Source organism: Lonchura striata, chromosome 5 (assembly GCF_046129695.1).
Source record: "Lonchura striata isolate bLonStr1 chromosome 5, bLonStr1.mat, whole genome shotgun sequence".
NCBI classification, from domain to species: Eukaryota; Metazoa; Chordata; class Aves; order Passeriformes; family Estrildidae; genus Lonchura; species Lonchura striata.
This window is the reverse complement of record NC_134607.1, coordinates 20,791,197-20,812,317: the sequence shown is the minus strand read 5'-3', so window position 1 is coordinate 20,812,317 and position 21,121 is coordinate 20,791,197. Positions and strand designations below refer to the sequence as shown.

General features: G+C 48.1%; 1 protein-coding gene across 2 annotated transcripts in view; it reads right to left on the bottom strand.

Moving 5' to 3' along the window:
- Positions 1–17,905, bottom strand: part of RFX4 (regulatory factor X4) — an 85,836-nt gene extending 67,931 nt beyond the window's left edge. For both annotated transcript variants that reach the window (XM_021535952.2, XM_021535963.2), the window contains exon 1: positions 17,451–17,905. In XM_021535952.2, coding sequence (XP_021391627.1) covers positions 17,451–17,493 — 43 coding nt within the window. In that variant the 5' untranslated portion in view covers positions 17,494–17,905. The remainder of the gene's footprint in view (positions 1–17,450) is intronic.
- Between the last annotated feature and the right edge of the window lie 3,216 nt (positions 17,906–21,121).

Here is a 21,121-nt window from a genome sequence, read left to right as displayed (position 1 = left end):
TCACATCACACTTGTGCCTCAGAAGCCTCACAGCCTGCTCCCTTGAGGTACTTCTCTGAAAACCATCAAAAAACCCACTTGTTGGCAATAGATTTTTAAAGGATATTTCTTCTCCCATCAAGTGCAACACAGCCTTGTTTAAAAATCACTGTAAGGCTGCTGACACCGTGACATAAACCCTGCCAGCAGGGCCTGTGCTGTGAAATCAGCCCCGCTCAGTTACAAACCCACAAGCTGGAGGCGACTCCAACTCGGAGGCTTTCCCTGCTCGTGGGGCTCAGCTGCATGGGGTGGGGAGGTATCACCTCCTTGTCTGAGGGCAAACAGAAGGATATGGCTGCTTTGTGCCAGATTTCTTTTGCTGCCCTAAAAATGAGCTCACAGCATCGCCCCAGTCCCGTTTTAGTACTGTGAGCTGTCTCACAGGTGAAGAGAAACTTGCTGCTGAGGGCAACATCAGAGAGAGATGCAAGAAGCCTTGGGAAAGATTACCCTACCTCCTCCTCCTCCTTTCAGCACACAGCCATGGCTGTATATAATTCCCTTGGCTCCGAGCCCAGCTGCAGGGAGTAAAAGCAAAGGCGGCTGCCATTAGCGCCAAGGGGAGACCAATGCCCAGCTCTGCCCTTTCTTTTCCTGCCGGCGCCGAGAGCTGGGAAGCTGGGATGCACCCTCTTCCCTCGGCAGCAGGGAACTACCAGCAGCCATCTTTAGTCAAATTCCCTGCCTAAGTAGTAGGAAAAAAACCCCAACTTTGTAAGTGCCACTCGATAAGCATTTTCATCATCCGTGTTCACGCAGTGTCTCTGATAGCTGTGCATATTCCCCTTTTAGATGGGAAAAGCAGCCAGTTTTCACGGCCGTGTATAAAGCCTGGAGCAGGGTGCAGTTACAGTTTAATTATGTGCTGCAGCTCCTTTGGTCCTGAATCACCCCAGTGCAGCCTGCTGCAGCCTGAGACTGGCTTTCTCTTTGTGGCCTTGCATTTAAATAGCCGATAGAAATTCTTCAGGCCTGAAAAGATACATGACCTGTCTGGCAAAAAAGAATGAAGAAAACTAACTCTTTTGAGCAAAAATGTCAGGGGGTTTATGGCAAATTTGTTAAATTATTTGGCAGATGACAAAATGTGACAAAACTAAATAACTATTTAAAAGCTGTATTATCTCATAAACTAAATTATGCAAGTATAAATAAATACATATTCTAATATGTAACTTCATTTAATAAGTAGCTATTTTTCTACTGTTTGTATAAAAAACCCCCATTTTCACAAGGCTTTAAACTCCCAGTATTAATAACAGTGTCTTCAGGTATTAAAAGAAAACACAACTACAGTTTTGATAAAATTTTAAATATTCCTGTCAGCCCACAGATCCCAGGCACAGTAACACCTGCCCAAAATGAAGCAAAAGGAGAAAGAACGAACAAAATCAAAAGTCAAAATTAGGTTTGACTTAAAGAAGCTCTTTCAGAGTTAATAACATTAGATCTTGCTCCAGGCCTAGGGAACCCACTGGGTAGAGCCCTCTACATGTTGGATGTGCTTGTCCTCATGACTCGGGTGTGCCTGTCCCAGGCAGAGCTGCAAGAAAAACCCCTGGTGTCTCCAGGCTGTGGTTCCACCCCGAGGCTGGCACCAACCACATCACACCACTGTTCCAAATATGCATTGAGTCATGTGGGATGGAATTTTTAAAATAATTAATAATTTTAAGCTTAATTATTGCACTTGGACCTTAGTTTTCACAGTATTCACAGGCAGGATTTCACAGCGGGGAAAACTCACAGAATGACAGAGTTCAGGCAGTGACTCGGCAGAAGGGCACATCAAAACGCATAACAATGATGAATCGTTAGCACAACATGAGAAACCCCAAATTTCCAATGGGAAGTGCTTGTGAGAACAAAAGAAACTACATCCCAATACAGGCTGTATTTTTACTCACTCTGTTTTTAGTGCATCACGCCTTACGGCGTTTTCTCTCCCCCTGTAGGACTCCTTCCTATCAGGAGTCCCAGCACACTGTACCCTCAATTGAACTGAAACAAGGATCAGCACTAGTGAAAAAGCAAAAAACCAGATTAGGAATAGCTAGTAGTAAAATGCAGTATAGTCACTTACTCATAACTGTGACACAGCATGGAAACTATCATAAGCTTACTAGCAAATAAAGAAAATAATGTTTTTAATGGCATTTTGAAGATCCATCTTCAAATATCACAGCAACTACCAAATTTCACACAGGTCGGGAGTGAACTGTTGTGAAACACACAACTGTGTTCCTCAACCTTAAAATTTTTGTTATATAATTCTGCATACCACTAAATACAAATACACTGTATCTGCTGTGAGATTCCTATGTAAGGTAAAGGAGACCATTATTCAAATTACAATAATTTTCCCAGTGTAAATTTTTTGACAGAGTAACTTACTATTACACTGACAAAAAAATTAGAAATTGTTCAAAATTAAATGTTGAAAGATGAATTTAAAATAACTATGGAACTATTTCTTCCCCTAATTTTGGCTCTTCTCTTTTTGATCCCAATCTTTCTGAAGCTGACACATCCACTGAGACTCAAGTACCAGAGTAGTCCATTTCCATTCCATGTACCCACCACACTTTTGCCAACAGAAGTTTAAACTGAACTTGTTTTCAAAGGTGGGCAGAGCAGAAGCCTGTGTAGCTTCACCCTCACCCTACCAAGCCACTTCTTTTCAACAAACAGCATATTTTCACTGTATGGTGTTTCAAAGATTGAGCTGGGGAGGCAGGCCTGGGAGCTCTGAGACAGAAGCATACAAGAGCTGCTCAGGGGCAGGAACTTTCATGAACTATCAGAAATAAGAAGCAGAAATGTTCTTGAAATTTATCTTTCATGAAATATTTTGACTTGTTATCTCCTTCAGAAGTAAAGGCTTACTTCTGGAATACATCTTTGAAAGGCTTCTCTCTCCAGAGCCTGAGTTGACATGATGCAACAGAGGAGCCTGTGTACTGCCAGCACATTTTCCCTGTTTGTGTAATGGTTATTAGTTAAGTATATTTGCAGCCCAAAGCACTCATTACTCCCACATGAGCAATGCCATAGCAAGAGCAGGTCAAGAGCCACTTGGGCTCTTCTCTGCAGAGAAGAGGAGATAGGTGTGATCATGGCCACAGTAGCTTCTGCCGCTGCTGTCCTGCCAGGAGGGTCAGGAGTAGCTGCAGAAACAGCATCACCTGCAGTCACAGCCTCTTCTGGCCTTTGTGAGCCACTGTGGCCACAGGTGCTGGGGGGGCTGTGCCACACAGCTTGGAACTGAGTATACCCAGTTCTGGCTGCACCCCTGTGGGCATTGTGTGTCCTGAAGGGAGATTAGGAGGTTTTATGGGCAGAATAAAGCTCTGTGGTCACCTAATCTGAGCTGCATTTTGCTCATCTCATTCCCCACAGCAGTATATACAGTGCTCATTTTCCACAGTTATGCCATATCCTCTGATCTGTCTTATCTGGATGGGGTCACAGCACTGGCATCAGTGGGAATCACTAGTTTTTTGAAAATATATGAGATGAGAATCCCCATGTCCTAGAGATATAGCCAAGGCTTTGGCAATGACAAAATTTGCAAAACCATTTATTTCACCAAAGCCATAGCAATTGCATTAAAAACCCTCTCATGTGCTTTCAGCTCTAGATTGGTTCTCATACTCCAAATTTTAAAGTCACCGACAAGCATAACAATTTACTTAGGGAGCTACACATGGACCAGCACTTCTTCCACATAAGTTTGCTTGTCACTGAAATAAGAATATAAGATTAGCTAGGACCCAAACCACTGTTTGAGCTATATACTAACTTGGATGGCACAGCTGCAACAGTCCAGCTCTTTATCTTTACTCATGATTGCTCTTGTTATTTTTCCCCCAGTTTCTCAAGGCAAATTAAAAAAAAAAAAAAAAAGTTGTAAGTAACTGTGAGCAAAGGTATCTAAAAGTAGATAATGCAAATTTAAAGGAACTACCAAATTTTAGTGGATTTATAAGAGGACCTGCCTGAAAAATATTTAGCAGTGAGGATAGACTTAATTTTAATTCAGTTTCAGTGACAGAGGAGGAACTCCTCTCATGCATACGGAGTCTTAGCACCCCTCTGAGTTATTTGTTTGGTGTTCTCAGAGGGAAGAGTTACTCATCTCTTCCTGCAGCATCTCTTTGCGAAGTGTATCAGTACCAAGCTGGCCAGCAACACTGTCTAGCTGCTCATCTGATCTGTAACCACATGAGAAAGTGGCTGCTAACAGCAGATTTAGCAGGTGAACACAGTAACTCAAAAGTTCAAGGGTCTGACTGAAGTTCATGGAACCTCTCATTTCCCTTTTGATAGCCCATGGTACCAACAGGAGAGTTGATATATTCTGTATCAACAGGATATATTCTGTATATTTTCTTATTAAGGAAACCATCACTGCCCTGACAGCTTCTTCTGTTGTCTGTTTCAGAGTAGGTGCTGAGGTTTGCAAGGTCCATTGAGCTTTTCTCTGCAGAGCTGATTTTGCTGAACATGGCTTGAGACATGCTAGCACCCCAAAAACTCTGTTTGTGCTTTCCATGTTGCACCACTGGTATGGATAAAGAACTTCTAACCTCTTCAGCTGTAAAATTCATAATATCTGATCAGCTTGTCTGCTTCGGCCATCCCTTAGTGTCCTGCAAATCGAATTTCTAAATGCTATCTGAATGAAAGTAAGGAAAAATGCACCAGGGCATGTAATATTTTGACAAATGCAAGTGAAGACTTCATCTTGTAACACTTCAATGTCTTGGAGCAATTGGTCATATCAGCTTGCAAGACAAATCACTACTTTAAAACAGTCCCTTGAAGGCAAAAGAGATGACTCGAGAGTAATGATTAGGAGATAAACCTGAAGTCTGACCCTCAAACTACTAAACACCTAGTCTAGTATACAACATCTGGTCTGAGCAGAATCAGGATTCATGTTCTGTAGCTCTCTCACACCTTGCAGCACAGCACCACTGGCAGGCACATCTGCCACCTGAGAAGTGCAATGCTGCTGCAGTGCTGTGCAGGTTGGTTACAGCAGCGCTTTTCAAGCCTTTAGAAAACCACAATGCTTGAAAGAAAGCAAACAAAATTCACTTTATCTAAAAAGCCTCAGCCTACTGCAAAAGCAAGACCTAAACAAGACCTTGCTTAGCCTCTGCACATTGTTATGAACAATTATGTCTGTGGCATGACAGGGATTGGCAGCCACTGGCTCCCATTGAGGGCACTGGACTTAACAAAATCAACTAAAATCAAGTAGAACAAGCTACTTGGGACAGCCAATCACACAGTAATTTTCTGAGATTTATGTTTTTATAGGTGATGTAATCAAAATATTCTTCTCTCCACTGCCAAACGAAAGGTTTGTGAGACCATTTAAGTGTCACTGTCCAGCTGCTGTTCCCTGTGACTGCTTCAGCACACAGACACTCCTAGTTCACAAACCAGCTCCTCTCTAGCCATCGAGGAGGACCTGCCACACAGAGCCTGGTTCTGCTCCTTGCTGCCTCATTCATTGCCAAGGCACACACCCTTCAGTCCGTGCATGTGAGTTGTCAGGAACATCTTCAAGCTCCACAGGAAATCATGCCAGTGTCCTCCTTGGTCCTGCACAGCCATCTTCTGTTCTTCCAAGACACCTGCTCCTCAGGGATGACAGTGACACATGGCCTTGGTGCAGATGGCAGAGCTGCTACCCTGATGAGCTGCCAGATACCTCAGTGTTTTGTTTGCTAATCTAACTTTTTACTTCATTTCCAACAGGGGAAAATGTCAGACACTCTTGTTGCAGTCCTTTCTTTTGTTCTCATTTCTTGGCATACAATTCTATTGGATCTATTTCAGGGTTAATGGACATTGGTCCAGGGCACTTCGTAGATGATGGCAGGAATGTTTTTGTTCTTTTTATTTGACTCGTGATTCTGGAAAAGCACTGTGAAGATTCACCATGATATCATAAGAATGCAAAGAATAACTCACTTGAGTGTGAGAGAGTGCTTCTGTTTTATTTAGCCAGATCTTCACTGCTGGTATTGATTTTCTGCTAAACTATTTGATAAAGTATATTAAAAATTGGCATGCCATACTTAAACTAATAACAAAAAGCACCACAGTCAATAAGTTTTAACTCCTCCAGAACATTTGGGCAGAAAAGCTGGAATTCATGAGATGTGCTATTCTTCTTACACCGTGCAGAAGTTCATCTGAATGTGATTCTTTCATTTAAGTATTCTGTCAACAATATTCCTTGTTAAGAAGGTGCATCCCAAATGCAGAGAAAACCCCCAGAAGCCCTACAGTACAAGATGCTCCTGCATAATGATTCCGGTATGTAGGGCAGACTCTACCCTGGATCAAACAAGGAACTCCTATCTGCCCCTTCCTCTGGAATTACATAGCTTATTGCTATTGCATTTCCAACTCAATATGCATGTTAATTAGAAGTAGCCCTTTCCCTCTCCCAGTAACACACAGATACTATTTAATATTTTGCTTTGAAAAGTAAGTTTAACCAGATCAGTAATGGCTGCTTGGTTTTTGCTTCATCAAGGCCATTTCTCATTTAGCAGCAAAGCAAACCTCCCTTGGCCCGATTTCAGTGTGGTGACATTTCCTCACATTCCCTTAGTGACACCAGTAACTAACCAATTCAGTGCTGAACTTTAACTTATATGGCTGTGCAACACACAGCCAATCTTTTCATCAGTAGGATCATCACACACATCTTATGCCTTCCAAGCACCAGCCCTGCAGGCAGCAGAACGTGCCCTCATGCTTCCCCAGTGGGATGTGTTACGGCTCCTCAGTCCATTAGGGTCTGCTGCATGACTCAGTGGAAAGGCCTAAATTGTCTCCAATTTAACTGCAACACTTCCTTCCAAGGAAATGCACACGTCTCTTGATCACTGCCAGACTTATTCTTCCCCAGAATAAAGCTCAGAGGCTATTGATGCCCTTTTTGCCCCAGATTCCATTAATTTCTCATGCTATAGAATTAACATGAGACAAACGAGCTCATAGGGCCTTAAATTCTAGGTACCTCTCCCCTCTCTTACACCCTGCCCCAGTCTCTGCTCCCTAGCTTCTGGGTTAGACATTCCCAGCTGCAGCCATGGTCTCTCAGCTCACCAGTGTGCATGAGAAGATGTGGAGTTCTCTAATCCTTAATTCAGCTTTGCTTCATTATTACACAGGGCTGGAATCATTTGGCTGAGCAGGAGAGCTGTGGCTCAAGAAACAGAATTTGCATCAAGTACCCATGAAATGCTTCCCTCTGCCTCAGGAGGTGATGAATCCAGCAGACAGGCCAATTTGGCACAGAGATGGTAGTACATCAGTAAGACAGCCCCACAAAGATGACAAAATGAAAAGATGTGAGATATGGGTGGGGGATACACAAAACACTGGTTGTGGGGCTCAGGAGAGAGAGAGAGGAGGGACAAGGCTGGTTGTTGGAAAGGAGGTGAGAAAGAAAGGGAAAGAAAACAAAAGAAGGAATGGGAAAGAAAAGGCATGGTCAGAAATAAAGGATAGGAGAAAAAATAACTATAGAGACTTTCTATATTTTTTTTTAATCAGGAGAAAAACGAGGTCAGCTCCTAAAGGAATGAGGCCAGAGTAAATATTTCTCATTAGAAACAGCATCCAGTTGAGCAGACTGAAAGAACATGAGAAGACAGACACAAATGTGCACAGAATACATGACTCTGGTGTTAGGATATAATCATAGCAGTAGGAAAGAGACAATCACTTGAATGAAAAAGAGTGTGAACTAAAATATAGAGAGGCTACATTGACTCAAATGGTGACTCCTTTTCCTCCCTTTATAGGTATCTACTCCAAATCTATCTGTTGCTCATTACTGTCAAAGGATGCTGTCATCACAACATTCACAACCATTTGGTGGGTAAATATAGCACACCAGACAGAAACAAACAAATGCTGTTGCTCTCAGAATGAACACAGAGAGTATCTGCCTACCAAAACTAGCAGAGAGGACATTAATACATCCCCCCACAAAGATTGGTACCCCTCAGAACTAATTTGTGTATACAGAACTAGCATTTCATGCATTTTTAGCTTCACAGTCTAAATATGGTTGACAAAATTCTTTGCCAAGTCCCGATTGCCTAGCCTTACAGATTTGTAAACCTTGTATGAATTTAATCCCTTCCAAACTGTCTTTCCTTTCTTTACAAAGTACTATGAAAGTAGACCAGTGCTTTTAACACTAGGAGCCTGGCTCTTCTGAGAAGACTCCAGTCTCCTCTGAACAATATGCAAAGCAAACTCAGGGAGGGAACATGAGAAAAAAGAGAAGTCTTCTTTCCTCCTTTTTTTGCCCAAGACTCACCAAAACAAGAGTCTAGTATTGAATATTCAGCACTGAATACTAACTACTCAATAGATGGTCTGTTTGCAGAGCTCAAAGTGGAAATGACCCAGCAAGGAGGAGAGGTGAACACGCTGCTCCATCCATGTGATTAAACTGCTCTGTAAATGCAGTCCTTCCCACTTCTCCCCACCTCATTACAATGGAGGCCATTTGCTGCCCCTACCACAACTCATTTTCAAAAAATGTTTGTTTTAGAGGGGCCCCCGCACCAGTATTGTCCCTGTGACTCTATATTTAGGATAGGAATGCGAGTTCCAGCTCTGGAAAATCTGCACTGGCCAGGCAGTCCAACCAGCGGGATGTGCTACTGCCACTGCTTGGGAAAAAGGAAGCATAGGCACAGTAGATGGAGCAGAGTGGGGAACAGTCCCTGCTTCCAGCCTGCACAGGGCTGGAATCTCACCTGGCAGCTGCCTTGTTCTGCCATGGACCTTGGAAGTCTCTTCAGCACACCTCCTCTGAGTTAAGACATTTTGTTGTCACACAGTGGCCACCCTGGAGGCCAAGCTGTGACAGAGGCTGGTGTGCAAACACAACACACCATTCAGCAAATGTGTCATTTGCACTATGCCTCTCATAAGGCCAAATTTCCCATGATAAAAAAAAACATACTTCATTCTACCCTTAACCCCAAGAGGCCCAAAAGAAGCAGCCTTAGCAGCCTTTTACTTACACAAGGTGCACGTTTCAGACCTGTCCTGCTGAGAATTCCTGCTCTGGCTCTTTGATCACATGTGAGTCCTCTGTCTCACACGCAGCACTGGGCACAGCTCCTTTCCTGGTGGCCCTGGGGTGCCAAGCTTGCTAGCCAGCAAATTTCTGTCCTGCTGCTTAGCCGGGTCTGATAGACAGAGGAGCTGTAAGGCTGTGCTGAGGGGTGGGTGAGTCCCTCCATCACCACACAAGCCTGTGGCCCCAGGAACACCCACTGCAGGAGTGGGCATCTCTCATCACAGAGCAGCACAGATCTGCCGTGCCCTGACACACAGCATCTGGGACCAGGACTCCACTTCTGTATTGCTCTGCTCCATATTTTTTTAATGGTGTCTATCAGGCCCTAAGGACCAGCCAAAATTTTTTGTTTCCCCATTTCCTTAAGTTTTTTATGGAGTAAAAGAGCAGGAAGGATCTTACTTTCCTCTGAGGATCAGAAATGGCAACACCCAGGAGGAGAGTACCTAGAAGCTAATGGCATTAAGTACTCATTTGCTTAATGAGGACATCCTGCCACATACTCATGTTTAAACTGAATGTCAGATGAGGGTGGGAGCCACACAAGTTAGGTTGCTGAGGATATTTTTTCCCTTTAAAGGGTAGGGTTTTTTCTACTTTCTACAACCATCCATGAATTTCATTCAACAAATGGTCTGTTTCAGCAAGATCCTAGAATATTAGGAAAATATACAGCCTTTCCTGCTTGGCCTCTGACATAGCTGTTGGTCTTTTGCAGTAGACTGCACCTTTGTCGTAGTGTGCTGAAGTGTCCTTAGTTGTAAAAAGGATGTTCTGTGGGGTCTTTTGAATCAGGTGTGCATTGCTGTCACCATGGGGTAGCTGGCTCTGAAACACAGGTGATTCCACCCAGCACCGTGTGACCACCCATGAGACCCCACTAACGAAATGGGCTCTCCCTTCGTATTTCCCTATCTCAGCTGTGGTAGTTCAAACACTCCTGAAATAGTTTAGCAGTTAAAAGGGTTCTAGAAGAGAGAGAGAGAGAAAAAAAAAAAAAAAAAAAGCATGTTAGGCCTTCTAACATTGCATTTAGTGGTACCTATACTTTTTGCTTTTTTCACTACTTTTAAATTTCCCTTATCACTGCATTTCTGGATTATTTTATTGCTTTACAAGTATAGCACAAGCTAGATCTGAACATACAGACCTATACAAGAACAGAAAGACAGAAAAGCTTTATTTTTTTTTCTTTGTTGACCTGTAGATCTCATTTGCAAACTTATATTTGTGTAGAAGATATTTTTCATTTAATGATTTTTACCTGCCTTAATATGAATATCTGTAAGTCTTGCCCCAAGTAGCCACACCAGCTGAAGAAACAGGAGTCTGATAGTATAATTCTAAGGAGTGGAAGTTTACAGAGAGAGGAAAGAGAAGGTGAATGACAACATATATTTCTACTTCTAGCAACAGTATTCTTTAATTTTAAAAAAGCAGTAATTTCTAACACTTGAAACTTGGAGTCCTTTCTTCCAGGCAAATATCAGGTTTTTTCTAGATACAATCTCAGCGAGGAAATTAAAGCCCCTAGAGAAGAGGAATTTGTGGTTTTAATTGTTTCAGTCCCTGCCATGGGGTTCATGAGTGCCCAAAGCTCCAGCACAAAGTCTGTCAGAGTGATGATCACAGCATCAGACTGTGACTGCAGCCAGTCCAGAGAACAGATGAAATCCCAGCATTTTTCCCCAGCCTACTACTCTGAAATGAATACCTCTAATTCCCAGGGCTGTAAGTTTCAGGGAATCAGTCATTCAGAGAATATTCTGGCTATCTGAAATACACTGTTTGCTCTTATGATAATACTTGGTATCCTGCAAAAAATGCTCAGCATAAGCTGCTAATTAATTGTGAACACATCATTCACAGCTGTGAATCAACCCCTTGGTTCCTGTAACAACTTCGACCTCAGAGAAATTAAGTTCAATTACCAATAAAAGAAACCAAATTGCTTAACTGTAGCTGAAGTGAAGGAAACAAGACAGCACCGAGCCCTGCATTTCACATTTCAGACTTGAGGCAAATTAAGCTACAAATGAACTTTCTCTTACTGGGTGCAGTGAGACCCGAGGGTCTGTTTAACCAACTCCACTTTTTCCTGATTTCAAATTTATCATAAAGGGGAGAATGGTCAAAAGGATTTAATCCAACATGTGTTTATATGCAGACAGCTCTTGCAGCAAGCAAGACAGACTCTCATGCCAACTTAACACACCATTTCTAACACTGGCTAATATTTCATAGCTAGTAAACTACTCTTGCTGCAAATCTCCTGAGAGAAAAATAAATGTAAGTGAAGACAGGCCAGTACTGCTAGTTATGCATGTAAAATAGCTACAATTAAGTTATTACACATTCCCAGCTGTGGGGAAGGATCATTACATGTTAACCCTGGGCATCTGCCCTCTCTCAGGCACACACATGGACTTCAACAGGTGTTTCCCTTGTGGAGCCACTGCAGGATCAGGACCCATCTCTAATAGCAAATTGTATTAGTTTAAAAGTTCCCAGAAAGTCCCTGGCACATATATACAATTCTACAGGACCCTAAAGATGTGTGTAAATGTGCCAGTGGTCCCTAAAAGATACCCTAAAAGAACCCACACAGGCCTCCACTGGCTTAATCATCACCACCTACTCTTCCTTCATACACTTGTTATCTATAGGATCGCTCAGCCATCAAATATCCTTTACGCTATCCATCTTCCTCACCAGTATGTCAGCAACCAAATCCCCTCAGCTGCTGGGACCCTGGGCTCCAGCAGGGTGGGATGGTACTGGGTATTAATTTTCACACACAAAGAAACAAACAGAAAATCCAGCACAGATGCGGGGAAATAGACAAGAAATTCACAAACAGACAGAAAATTCACAAGCCTCAGCACTCAGAGAATTTTGAGCTAGTTATTTGGACTCCAGTATCACAGCAAGTATCCCTAAAGGACTGACCTTATATTTGTATTAGTTACATGACAGCCCATCACTGCTCTCAAAGTATTGTTATGAACCATCAAGCCCCAGCTGTATGTAAGGCCACCTCTTCAAAAGTTTTGATCTGAAGAGGTACTAAGATTTCATCACCACGCAGATTTCAGTGATCCCACGGTTTGATCTTTAGTTTGCTACACCAAAATCCTATGTTTGGAAATAGTATTCCAGAGGATGTGCCTCTTTATGACTGTTCTAACTTTCAAACCAGCTGAAAAATAAGCTACTAAAATGCAAAGGTGTTTACATTCAGAGACACTGGAAATTTTACAGCTATGCTAACCTTCTTCCTTGCCTGCACACTCACTGCATTGCCAGCTGAAAATCAGCCGTATTTTCTAAAGGCAATCAAGCCAACAACCCAGATGGAAGCAGGATACTCCTCTGATGACTTTCTGTGGGACAGCTGTAGCAGCATCACAAGTATCTTAGCCAAAAATGGTCACTTCTACATGTGAGAGGGTCTTTTTCTCAATATATGTTCACTATAGTAAAGGTGCACCTGAAGTAGACCATCTGAGGCTACAGCTTTCTTTACAATCCACACCCAAAAGTTTTATCTGTCAAAATCAAGAGTCCCTTTTGTAATGAGTGTTACACTCAAAATCATAAGGACTGTAAACCATAAACTGCAACTTAAATAAATGGAAGTTTCCTACAGTTCTATACCTATTCTTATGCAAAACTCTGTTTTAGTTCTTTTTTCTTTCCATCTTCTTGAAGATCTTTACTGCATGTATTACAGAACAGTGAAAAATACCACAATTGCCTCTCCCTAAAAATTTTAGAATTAATTCATTAGCAGACAAATCATAAAATCATTATTTTCTCTGAGTCAGACTCAAAAGATGAACTTCTTAGGTCAAGGCAATTTTCATCATATTTCAAAACCTCTAAAAAATCCCGACAGATTTTACAAGGTTATTAAGCCCCCCTCAGGAATGAAGACCTGATCCAGTGACAGGACCTGGGTTTAGATCCTTGTTCTGCTGCCGCTGCTGAAGGCACAGGGAGGTGCCAGGAATCAGGCCCTGCCGTGCAAACATTGCCCAGACAAACTCTACAGCTCACAGGAAAGAAAACAACTTTTTTGTTGTTGTTTTTTGTTTCTCTGCTCAATTTCTGTCATTTGCGAAATCTTACAAGATACAAAATCAAATAGGACAATCTGAGGGTTCAACTATATAAAAGACCAGTGGTATTTCTTCTGCATCTCTATATCATATCAAATATAGGATTCAAAAGAATCATTGGATCATCCTAACTGCTCAGCAGGTTAGAGCCTTTATAAACACAAATTCTAAAACAATAAAGAACTTTTTTTTTTTCCTTATTGGAATAAAAAAGTATGAAACGTACTCCAGGAAAGTAAGGGAAAAAAGCCAATACCAAGTTTCCTCTTTACTGTGTTGCAATAAGCAAAGCAAACAGTTTTTGGAAGCAAAATCAACCATTTGTTTGGATTAAACAAATCAGAACCTAAGATCACACACTTTAGCATCATACATACATTCTGAAATGTCACAGCTCCATTCCCAACTAGCATTCAAGTATTTAGTAATAATACTGGTGATTTCATTAATTGAACCAGGATATGAAAGACATTAATTCTCTTCAATCAATGCTTAGTATGCTTAAGATTATTTTCAAATGGCAAGCTCGTAGCAAAGGTCACCCACCATTGCCTCAACACCTGTCTATGTTGATAAGAAGGCAGACTGAAATCTGGCCACTGCCACAAAGTTTTCAACCCAGGCAGTGGAAGCAGCTTTTCGTGGCTCAAACAAACTGCTTTAAGGGCCTAATCCCAACGTCCTTGACAGCACTGAAAGGCTTTCTGCTCATTTTAATGGGCTTTGGATCAGCTCCTAAATCTCAGCTTCAAGTCCCAAGGATCTCATCCATCTAGCGCCTGAAAACCAGCGGAGGTTTCGCCTGGCTCCAATACTGAAATAAGGAGGGCTATTTACTGAACTGTGCAGGAAAGTTGTGCTCCAAGAACACGCCTCTGTTTCCTTGGGCTCCTGCTCCCTGCGCGGCGCGGCGGGGGCTTCCGCGGGGATGCCGCGGGGCACGGAGCTCGGGAAATCAGCCCCCCGGGGAATCCACGGCGCGCCGCGTCCCCGCACGGCGCTCCGAGGGCGGCATGTCCTGCGTGGGACAGCTCCTGCGTGGGACAGCTCCTGCGTGGGACAGCTCCTGCGGGGCGGCGCGGGGCCGGGCAGCGGGGCGAGGCTGCGCCCCGCGCTCGCCGAGCCGATGTCACTGTGCGGGGCTCCGGCTGGGGAAAGCCGCTGAGAGCGCCCGGGGTCGCCCGCAAAGCTTCCCCCGCCCGCCCCAGCCGCGCCCGGGCAGCGCCGGGGCCGGCCCGGAGCACCCAGCCCGCCACCGCCCTCTGGCCAGCCCCGACTCCGCCGGGGCGAGACGGGGCGCGGTGCCGCTGTCCCCGGTCCCCCGGCAGCTTGCGGGCACGGAGCTGTCGGGTACCGGCGGGGCTGCGAGGTGAGGGCAGGGCCGAGCGCAGGGCAAGCCCCAAAAGCCGGATACAGCCCCCGGGAATGACCCCTTAGTGCCCCACAGCGAAGGGGCGGGGAGTCCGGCGGCGGCTCGACGGCTCCTGGCCCGGCTCGGAGGAGTTACGAGCTTGAGAAACTACACCCGGGGCGGGCGGCCGCCTGACGGGGTTAAAGACGGCGGCAAAACCATGCGATGAGACGTATAACAAACCCGCGAGAAGGGCGTGTGGCTCTGCTGTGGTTGCCCCACTCCACGGCCGCAGACTCCTCTCCCGAGGGCAGCGGGAGAGCTCCGAGGGCAGCTCCTCGCCAAGCCCCGCCGCGCCGTGCCTGGGCTGGGCGTCGGGGCCGGGCGGTGCTGCGGGCGCTCTGCCGCTGTCCCGCCGGACACCTGGGGCTGGGCGTTCTCGGGGAGCCCAGGCGGTCAGAAAGCCCTTTGGACTTGGTGACAGCCCCCAAGGGTCACTCTACAGGTTAGAGGAATGGGAGCTAAACTCGATGGGAGCACACGGCACTGTTGGGGGAAGGTGAAGGAACGAAACTTGTCCCCTACCTTAAAATTAGAATCGCGGTGATTTTTTTTTTTTTAATCCCGGTGGTTTAGGGAAAATCTGTTGAAGATGAATTAAAACATGACTGATTTTTTTCAATGAAGCCATATTTCTCCACAATGCAAAAGGATCTTTACATAACAACTGAAACTCAGGAGAAAAGCTAATTGGATTAAGTCCTGTGAAAGGAAGGTTAAGGTATCTGAATGAGACAACTGCAAAGCTCCACTTTTCTTGCCATCTGCTTAGCAAGACTAAAGTATTTTCTGATTAATATTATCTTAATCAATCATGCTGCCACTTATTACAACCTTACTGAAATTAGGAAACGAATAATAGGGAGGCTAAGCCCGAAAACGGACAATTCTTAAAGGAGGGACAGAAAATGCGGGGCTTTTTTTGTTACGTTTGGGTTTTTTTGTTTCCCTAAAGACCCGTTCCTCTCGAAACGAGATGTTGCCGACAGTCCCCTTAACCCCGCCTCGGCAGTGCCGCCGGACAGCGGGACAACTTTCTCTAACACCCTCTTAGCTCCTGCACACGCTCTGGCCCGAACTCAACGATTCCTTCCCCGCCGAACGCTTCCTCCCCGGAACAGCGCGCCTAGGTTTTGTCCGGGGACCCGGCAGTAAATGTGGCCCAAACCCGGCTGGTGTCGCCGGTGGCCGGCGAAGGGCCGAGCCTACCCGGTGCATCGAGCGCCCCGCGCCGGGACCGCTGCAGGAACAGCCGAGACGGGTCGGACAACACCCCTCCCGTTCTCTCTTTCCCCCCTTGTTTTTAATCAATATTTAAGTTTTACGAAGCGCCCATCGGCCGCCTTGGGAACTAGCAATGAGAGAGACCTTCGGAAGTTTGTGGCGGCACGGAGCGAAGCGGTTCCGAAGTGGGACTACCCCTCCTTGTCGCCCCTTGCCCCGTCTCCACCCGCACCAGCTTCACCGGCACAGCGCCGGCAACCCCGGAGGAGCCGGGACGGGGCGGCGAAGCGCCGAGGGAGCGGCGGAACGCGGCCCGCCGAGGCCGTCGGGGAGGCGCGGAGGGAACCCGATCCCTCTGCGGGGCTGGGGAGCTCAGCTCCGCGGCCACCTCGCCGCCTGGCACGGCGGTCACAGCCGGCGCAGCGGCTGCCGGAGGATAGGATAGATCAGGAGCGGGCGGCGGGAGGGCCATCCCCGGGCTGAGCCCTACCTAACCTGCGAGCTGTCCGCCCGGGGAGCGCCTAGGCGGGCAGGCAGGGAGGGAGGGGAGAGGAGGGGGTGTTCTCCTGTGCTAATAAAATAAATGAAATTTTCAGAGGTGACTGTGGCGGCCGCCCGCCCTCCTCGGCACGCGGCAGCCCGGGGGCTGCGCTCCGGTGAGAGCGCAGGGGCTGCGGCGGGTGGAATCCGCGGGAGCGCGGGCAGGGCGGCGGGAGGGAGCGGGAGAGCAGGGGCCGTCGTTTCGGGAGGTTGCCGGCTGACAGCGGGAAGACCTAGGCCTGGGGCCTGCCCCATGTGCCGGGCCGGGCGGCAGAGGCGGCCGTCGGATGGCGGAGCGCGGGCTGCGGCCCTCGGGGCGGGCGGCCTCGCCTCTGCGGCCGTCCCTGTCCCCTCCCGCCGGGGCTTCCTCCCGCTGGCGGCGCCCGCTGGTGGTACTTCGGCCGCCGCTCTCCCGCGCGGTTACAGGACCGGCCAGGGCATCTTTTGGAGGTGCGGGGAGAGAGACCCAGCCCTGCCCTTCCCCAAACTTCCTTCCCTCCGAATCGACCCAGCCCCGAGTTTGCCCGCAGGACAGGATGACCCCCGGTGCTGGGTCTGCCCTAACCCACCAACCATCTTCCCTAGTTTTCTCGCCTCGTTGCTGCTCTAACCTAAGTGAGCGCCTAAAACTAGAAGTGGAGAGGCAATTAGTTTGCTGCCCAGCAGCCTATGATGAAGGGGAACAAAAAAAAAAAAACAAAACAAAAAAAAAACCAAAAAAAAAAAACAAAAACACCCTCTGCTCCATCGCATCTGCAAGTGGAACCATAGGGCTCCTCCAGCCCGGGAGCGAGCGCTCCCCCTCCGCGGCCCCCGCACCCCGCTCCCCATCACACGCCCGGGCTCATTTGCCTGCGAGGCCGGTGCGGCGGGCGGCTCCCCCCGCTGCCGCCCGCGCTGCCCCCGCCGCCACGGTCAAGTTGAAAAGTCCTCCCTGATGGGCGAAAGGAGCCCGCTGCCTGCGGGGGGGACTTACCTGTGGAGTCCATATCGGGTTCCTCCAGCAACCCGCAATGCATGCTCTTCCCATGGACGGGACGGGAGCCCCAAGGTCCCGGGGTGTGCAGAGCCCCTGTCTCAGAGATGTGCGGGGGAGAGGGAGCAGGGTGGCGGCGAGGGGGTGGGGAGAGAGGACAGAGGCAGATAGTTGGGGAGGGGGGGTGTAGAGCGGGAGAGGGACACTCCGTAATCCAGCGGGGCAAAGCCAGACCCGTCAAAATGTTTGCGGATGTTTCATGGGAAAAAGCATCATTTTATAGAAGCCCTGATGGGAGAAATGTCATTGATAGGCCAGCCAGCCTGATGAATGGCTGCTACTCAGATGGGGATGTGGCAAGGCTCAATGTGAAGCCCATTGTGATGCTGTTTTGAATAAGAAAAGCTTTCCTCCAAAAAGGGGGGCCTTAGATCTACGCAATCCCAACACTTCGACTTCCCTCTTCTATTAGAGCATTAGAAACGTTTTTCTTATTTAAAGTTCCAGCGGTCTTTCCACTCCTCCTTTCCCTCCCCCAACCCCCACCCAAGGTCCTTGGCTCATTACAGACCGAGATCAAAATTGGCTTAGATCTTCAAACGGGCAGTAGGTTTGGGGTTGTGCTCTTTGGGGCTGCCGGGTGTGCGTGCAGCGCGGCCGAGCTCCCCTCCTCCTCTTTCTCCTCCTCTCGGTGGGCTCTGGGTTGGGATCCTTCGCGGGCACATGGCATTGGAAGCTGCACAGCTCCCCAAATATCTTGTAAGCTTAGTTTATTGGAGAAAAAAAAAAAAAAAAAAAAAAAAAAAAAGCGATGTGTGTGGGTAGGGAAGGGTGGTGTGAGGATGCCAGTATCTCTGCAAGCGATGCTGGCACTGCAGACCTGCAGCAGGGATTCCCGTGCGTCCCCCCGGGCCTCGGGGAGAGAGGGCAAGGCGGGGTGGGGGCCGCTCGCCACCGGCTTGTCTGGCAGCGGAGAGCGGCTGACCCGGAGAGTTTTCCATGGGACCGGGCGGAAAGCAGGGGGGTGGGAGATCCCGATTGCCAAGAGAATTGAAAAACTAAACGGGTACATTTTCGAACTGATGTTGCCTCCCAACTTTAGTCCGAGGGTGCGAGGGTCCCTTTTCGGGTTAGATGAGTGCGGGGGGGGAGAGTGGGGCAGGACGGAGGCTGGAAAAAGTTGCTTATTCTGCATGCGGTTGTATGTGCTGGAAGTGGAAGTAAAAGTGCAAAGCTAGGGCTCTGATAAAAGTGGCTGGTTTAGGGAAGGAAAAGCTGTGATTAGAATATGAATAGAGCTCCAGGAGAGGAAGAGAAAGGGGGATTATAGCTGAATTACTTTGACCATGGACAGAGCCAACGTTTTCCACTCTTCTCCCCCTCTCCCCTCCCTACACCCAGACTACCCCCCCTTCCCTCTCCCCGTCGGGGGAAAAAGAAAAAAAAAAAAACAAAACAACAAAACCACCAACTCCACACAGCAAAACAAGCGGCGAGGTTGCTAAAGAGGAAGCTCCGCGGTGCCTTCGCATCCCCAGGCGGGCCGGCGGCGGGGGAGCTGGCGGGGCACCTCGGCCCCTGCGGGCCGGGCCGAGCGGGCACCGGGGCGGCCGCTGCGCACCCCCGCAGGCCGAGCTGTGGCGTGGGGAACCCCCAGTGTGCACGAAGTAAAAATAATACCGGAGAGTGACAGTGCAAAATCGAGTCTGCAGCCGGCGCAGAAGCCTGGCGGTGGCGGCAGGGACGCCGGCCGGCTCTGCCCGCCGCGGGGATGTGTCCGGCGAGGCGGGAACAAAGCCTGGGAGGCTGATGCTTCTCCTCCCTCTGCCTCCTACTCCACCAAAAAACAACTCCAACCCAACACAACGGCTCTGCTTCTTCCCGACGGCCATGGCAATCCCGGCGGGGAGCTTCCACCTCTCCGTTGCCCGCAGCCCCCGGTGCCGCCGGGCTGGCTCTGCTGCAGGCGGCACCGCGCCGGGGCCCCGACGGGGCGGGCGCGGCCGGCTCTGTGCCGCCGCCTCCCCACGGCGGCGCGGCCCCGGGGCCCGGCAGCGCCCACCGCCTCCTGCCCGGCCCGCCCGGGGCTGCCCGGACACCCCCCCGCAGGGGAGCCCCCCGCTCCCGCAGCGAGCGGGCACGCTCAGCCCCGCTAAACGTCCTGCGGGCCGTGCGGGTGCGTTTTGATTGTCACCGCCAAACATTTCCCCACCTTTTTATAGCTTTCTCCCCACCTGCTTTTCCCCCAGGGCTTTACTGTGCATGATGCAAGCACTGAGAGGACCCCGAGGGAAGACCGTGGGTGAGGGCTCCTCGGGGCCAGCCTGCTCTTTTTAGGAGAGCCCCGGGCCCCGTGCGGGGGCAGAAGCCCCCCAAAAACCTCAGGGACATTTTTGTCTCTGAGCAGGGCTCGTTCTTCAAGGGGTTTTGAAACCCGCGTTACCTTTCAAACCCAGAAGATGCCGCCGGCGCCGCCTGTTCGTGGGGAGTTACCTGATGCCCCCACGGCTTCCAGCGGGTGGTCACAGCCTTCGCAGCCCCGGGGCTGAGGCGCCCAGCCAGGGCCGGCACTCGCCCGCGGGCACTCGCCATCCAGCGCTCCGGGCGCGGGGAGTGCCCGCAGGCAGGGCCTGGCTTCTGGAAATGTGGAACACCTGCCGCCGCAGCCGCGGGGAATCCATCACGGGCACCCTGCATCTGTAGAAATTCCACCTTCACCGGTGTAAAGCTTCAGAGATGCTTACGTGTTGCTGGTATTTCAGAGATGAGCAAAATGAAAATACAGGATTTGTAAAGATAGGGATATGCTCTTTCTGGGGGCGATGAGAAGGAGGGGATTTAGCACAGCCTGGATGTCTTGAGGCTTGGGCTGTTTTTTGACAGGATGCAAAGGTGTACATTCTCTGCGGAGGGTGATGCGTGGGCAGGATCAGCAGCAGCACTTTTGTTAGACCAGAGGTACCTGCTGCAATGTGTTTACTCCCTGCCTCTCCAGGTTAGTTCCTGTCCCCACATTCTTGTGGAATACGTCAATGCTGTTGCCTTCTGGTTTACCTAATCCCCCCTCAAGTGTCTCAGATCACCCCAATGTACTTCATAGCTACATTATTGTTTCTTGTTTTGCTTACCTATTTAAACAGAATCTCATACTTCTGGATATCCCATAGGACACTTATTAAAGTACTTGAATCTTCTGAAAGCACAGAGCATCTCCTGTGCTGCAGGCTGGCAGTTTTCAGATGGAAGCACTACAAGTTACTAGCTGCAGTTTTTAATTTGATACAATGGGCAGGTCTCAGCAAGGATGCAAAAAGTATACAACTGGGAATTTTCACTCCAAGTTCTTGCCTATGCAGATCATCCAGAAGTCATAAAATATATGGAGTTTAACCCTACACTGCATCAGATGATGCATTTTTAGAGGAGAGGGATTCTGCTGCTATTGTGAAAAGAATACCACTTTTATTCAAGAAAGAAAACAAACTTTTGTTGGTGCAGGAAGGGAGAGCAAGATCATCAAGAGAAGAGAAGACACATTCTAGGCTGCTGAACAACTGGATGCAAAGCTGACATACCAATTTAGGTGACCAACAGATAATGAGTTTCTTTTGATGGCTTAGCAAAACAGAGGCAGATTGGAAGTATGACAGTTTGTATCAACTTACCATTCA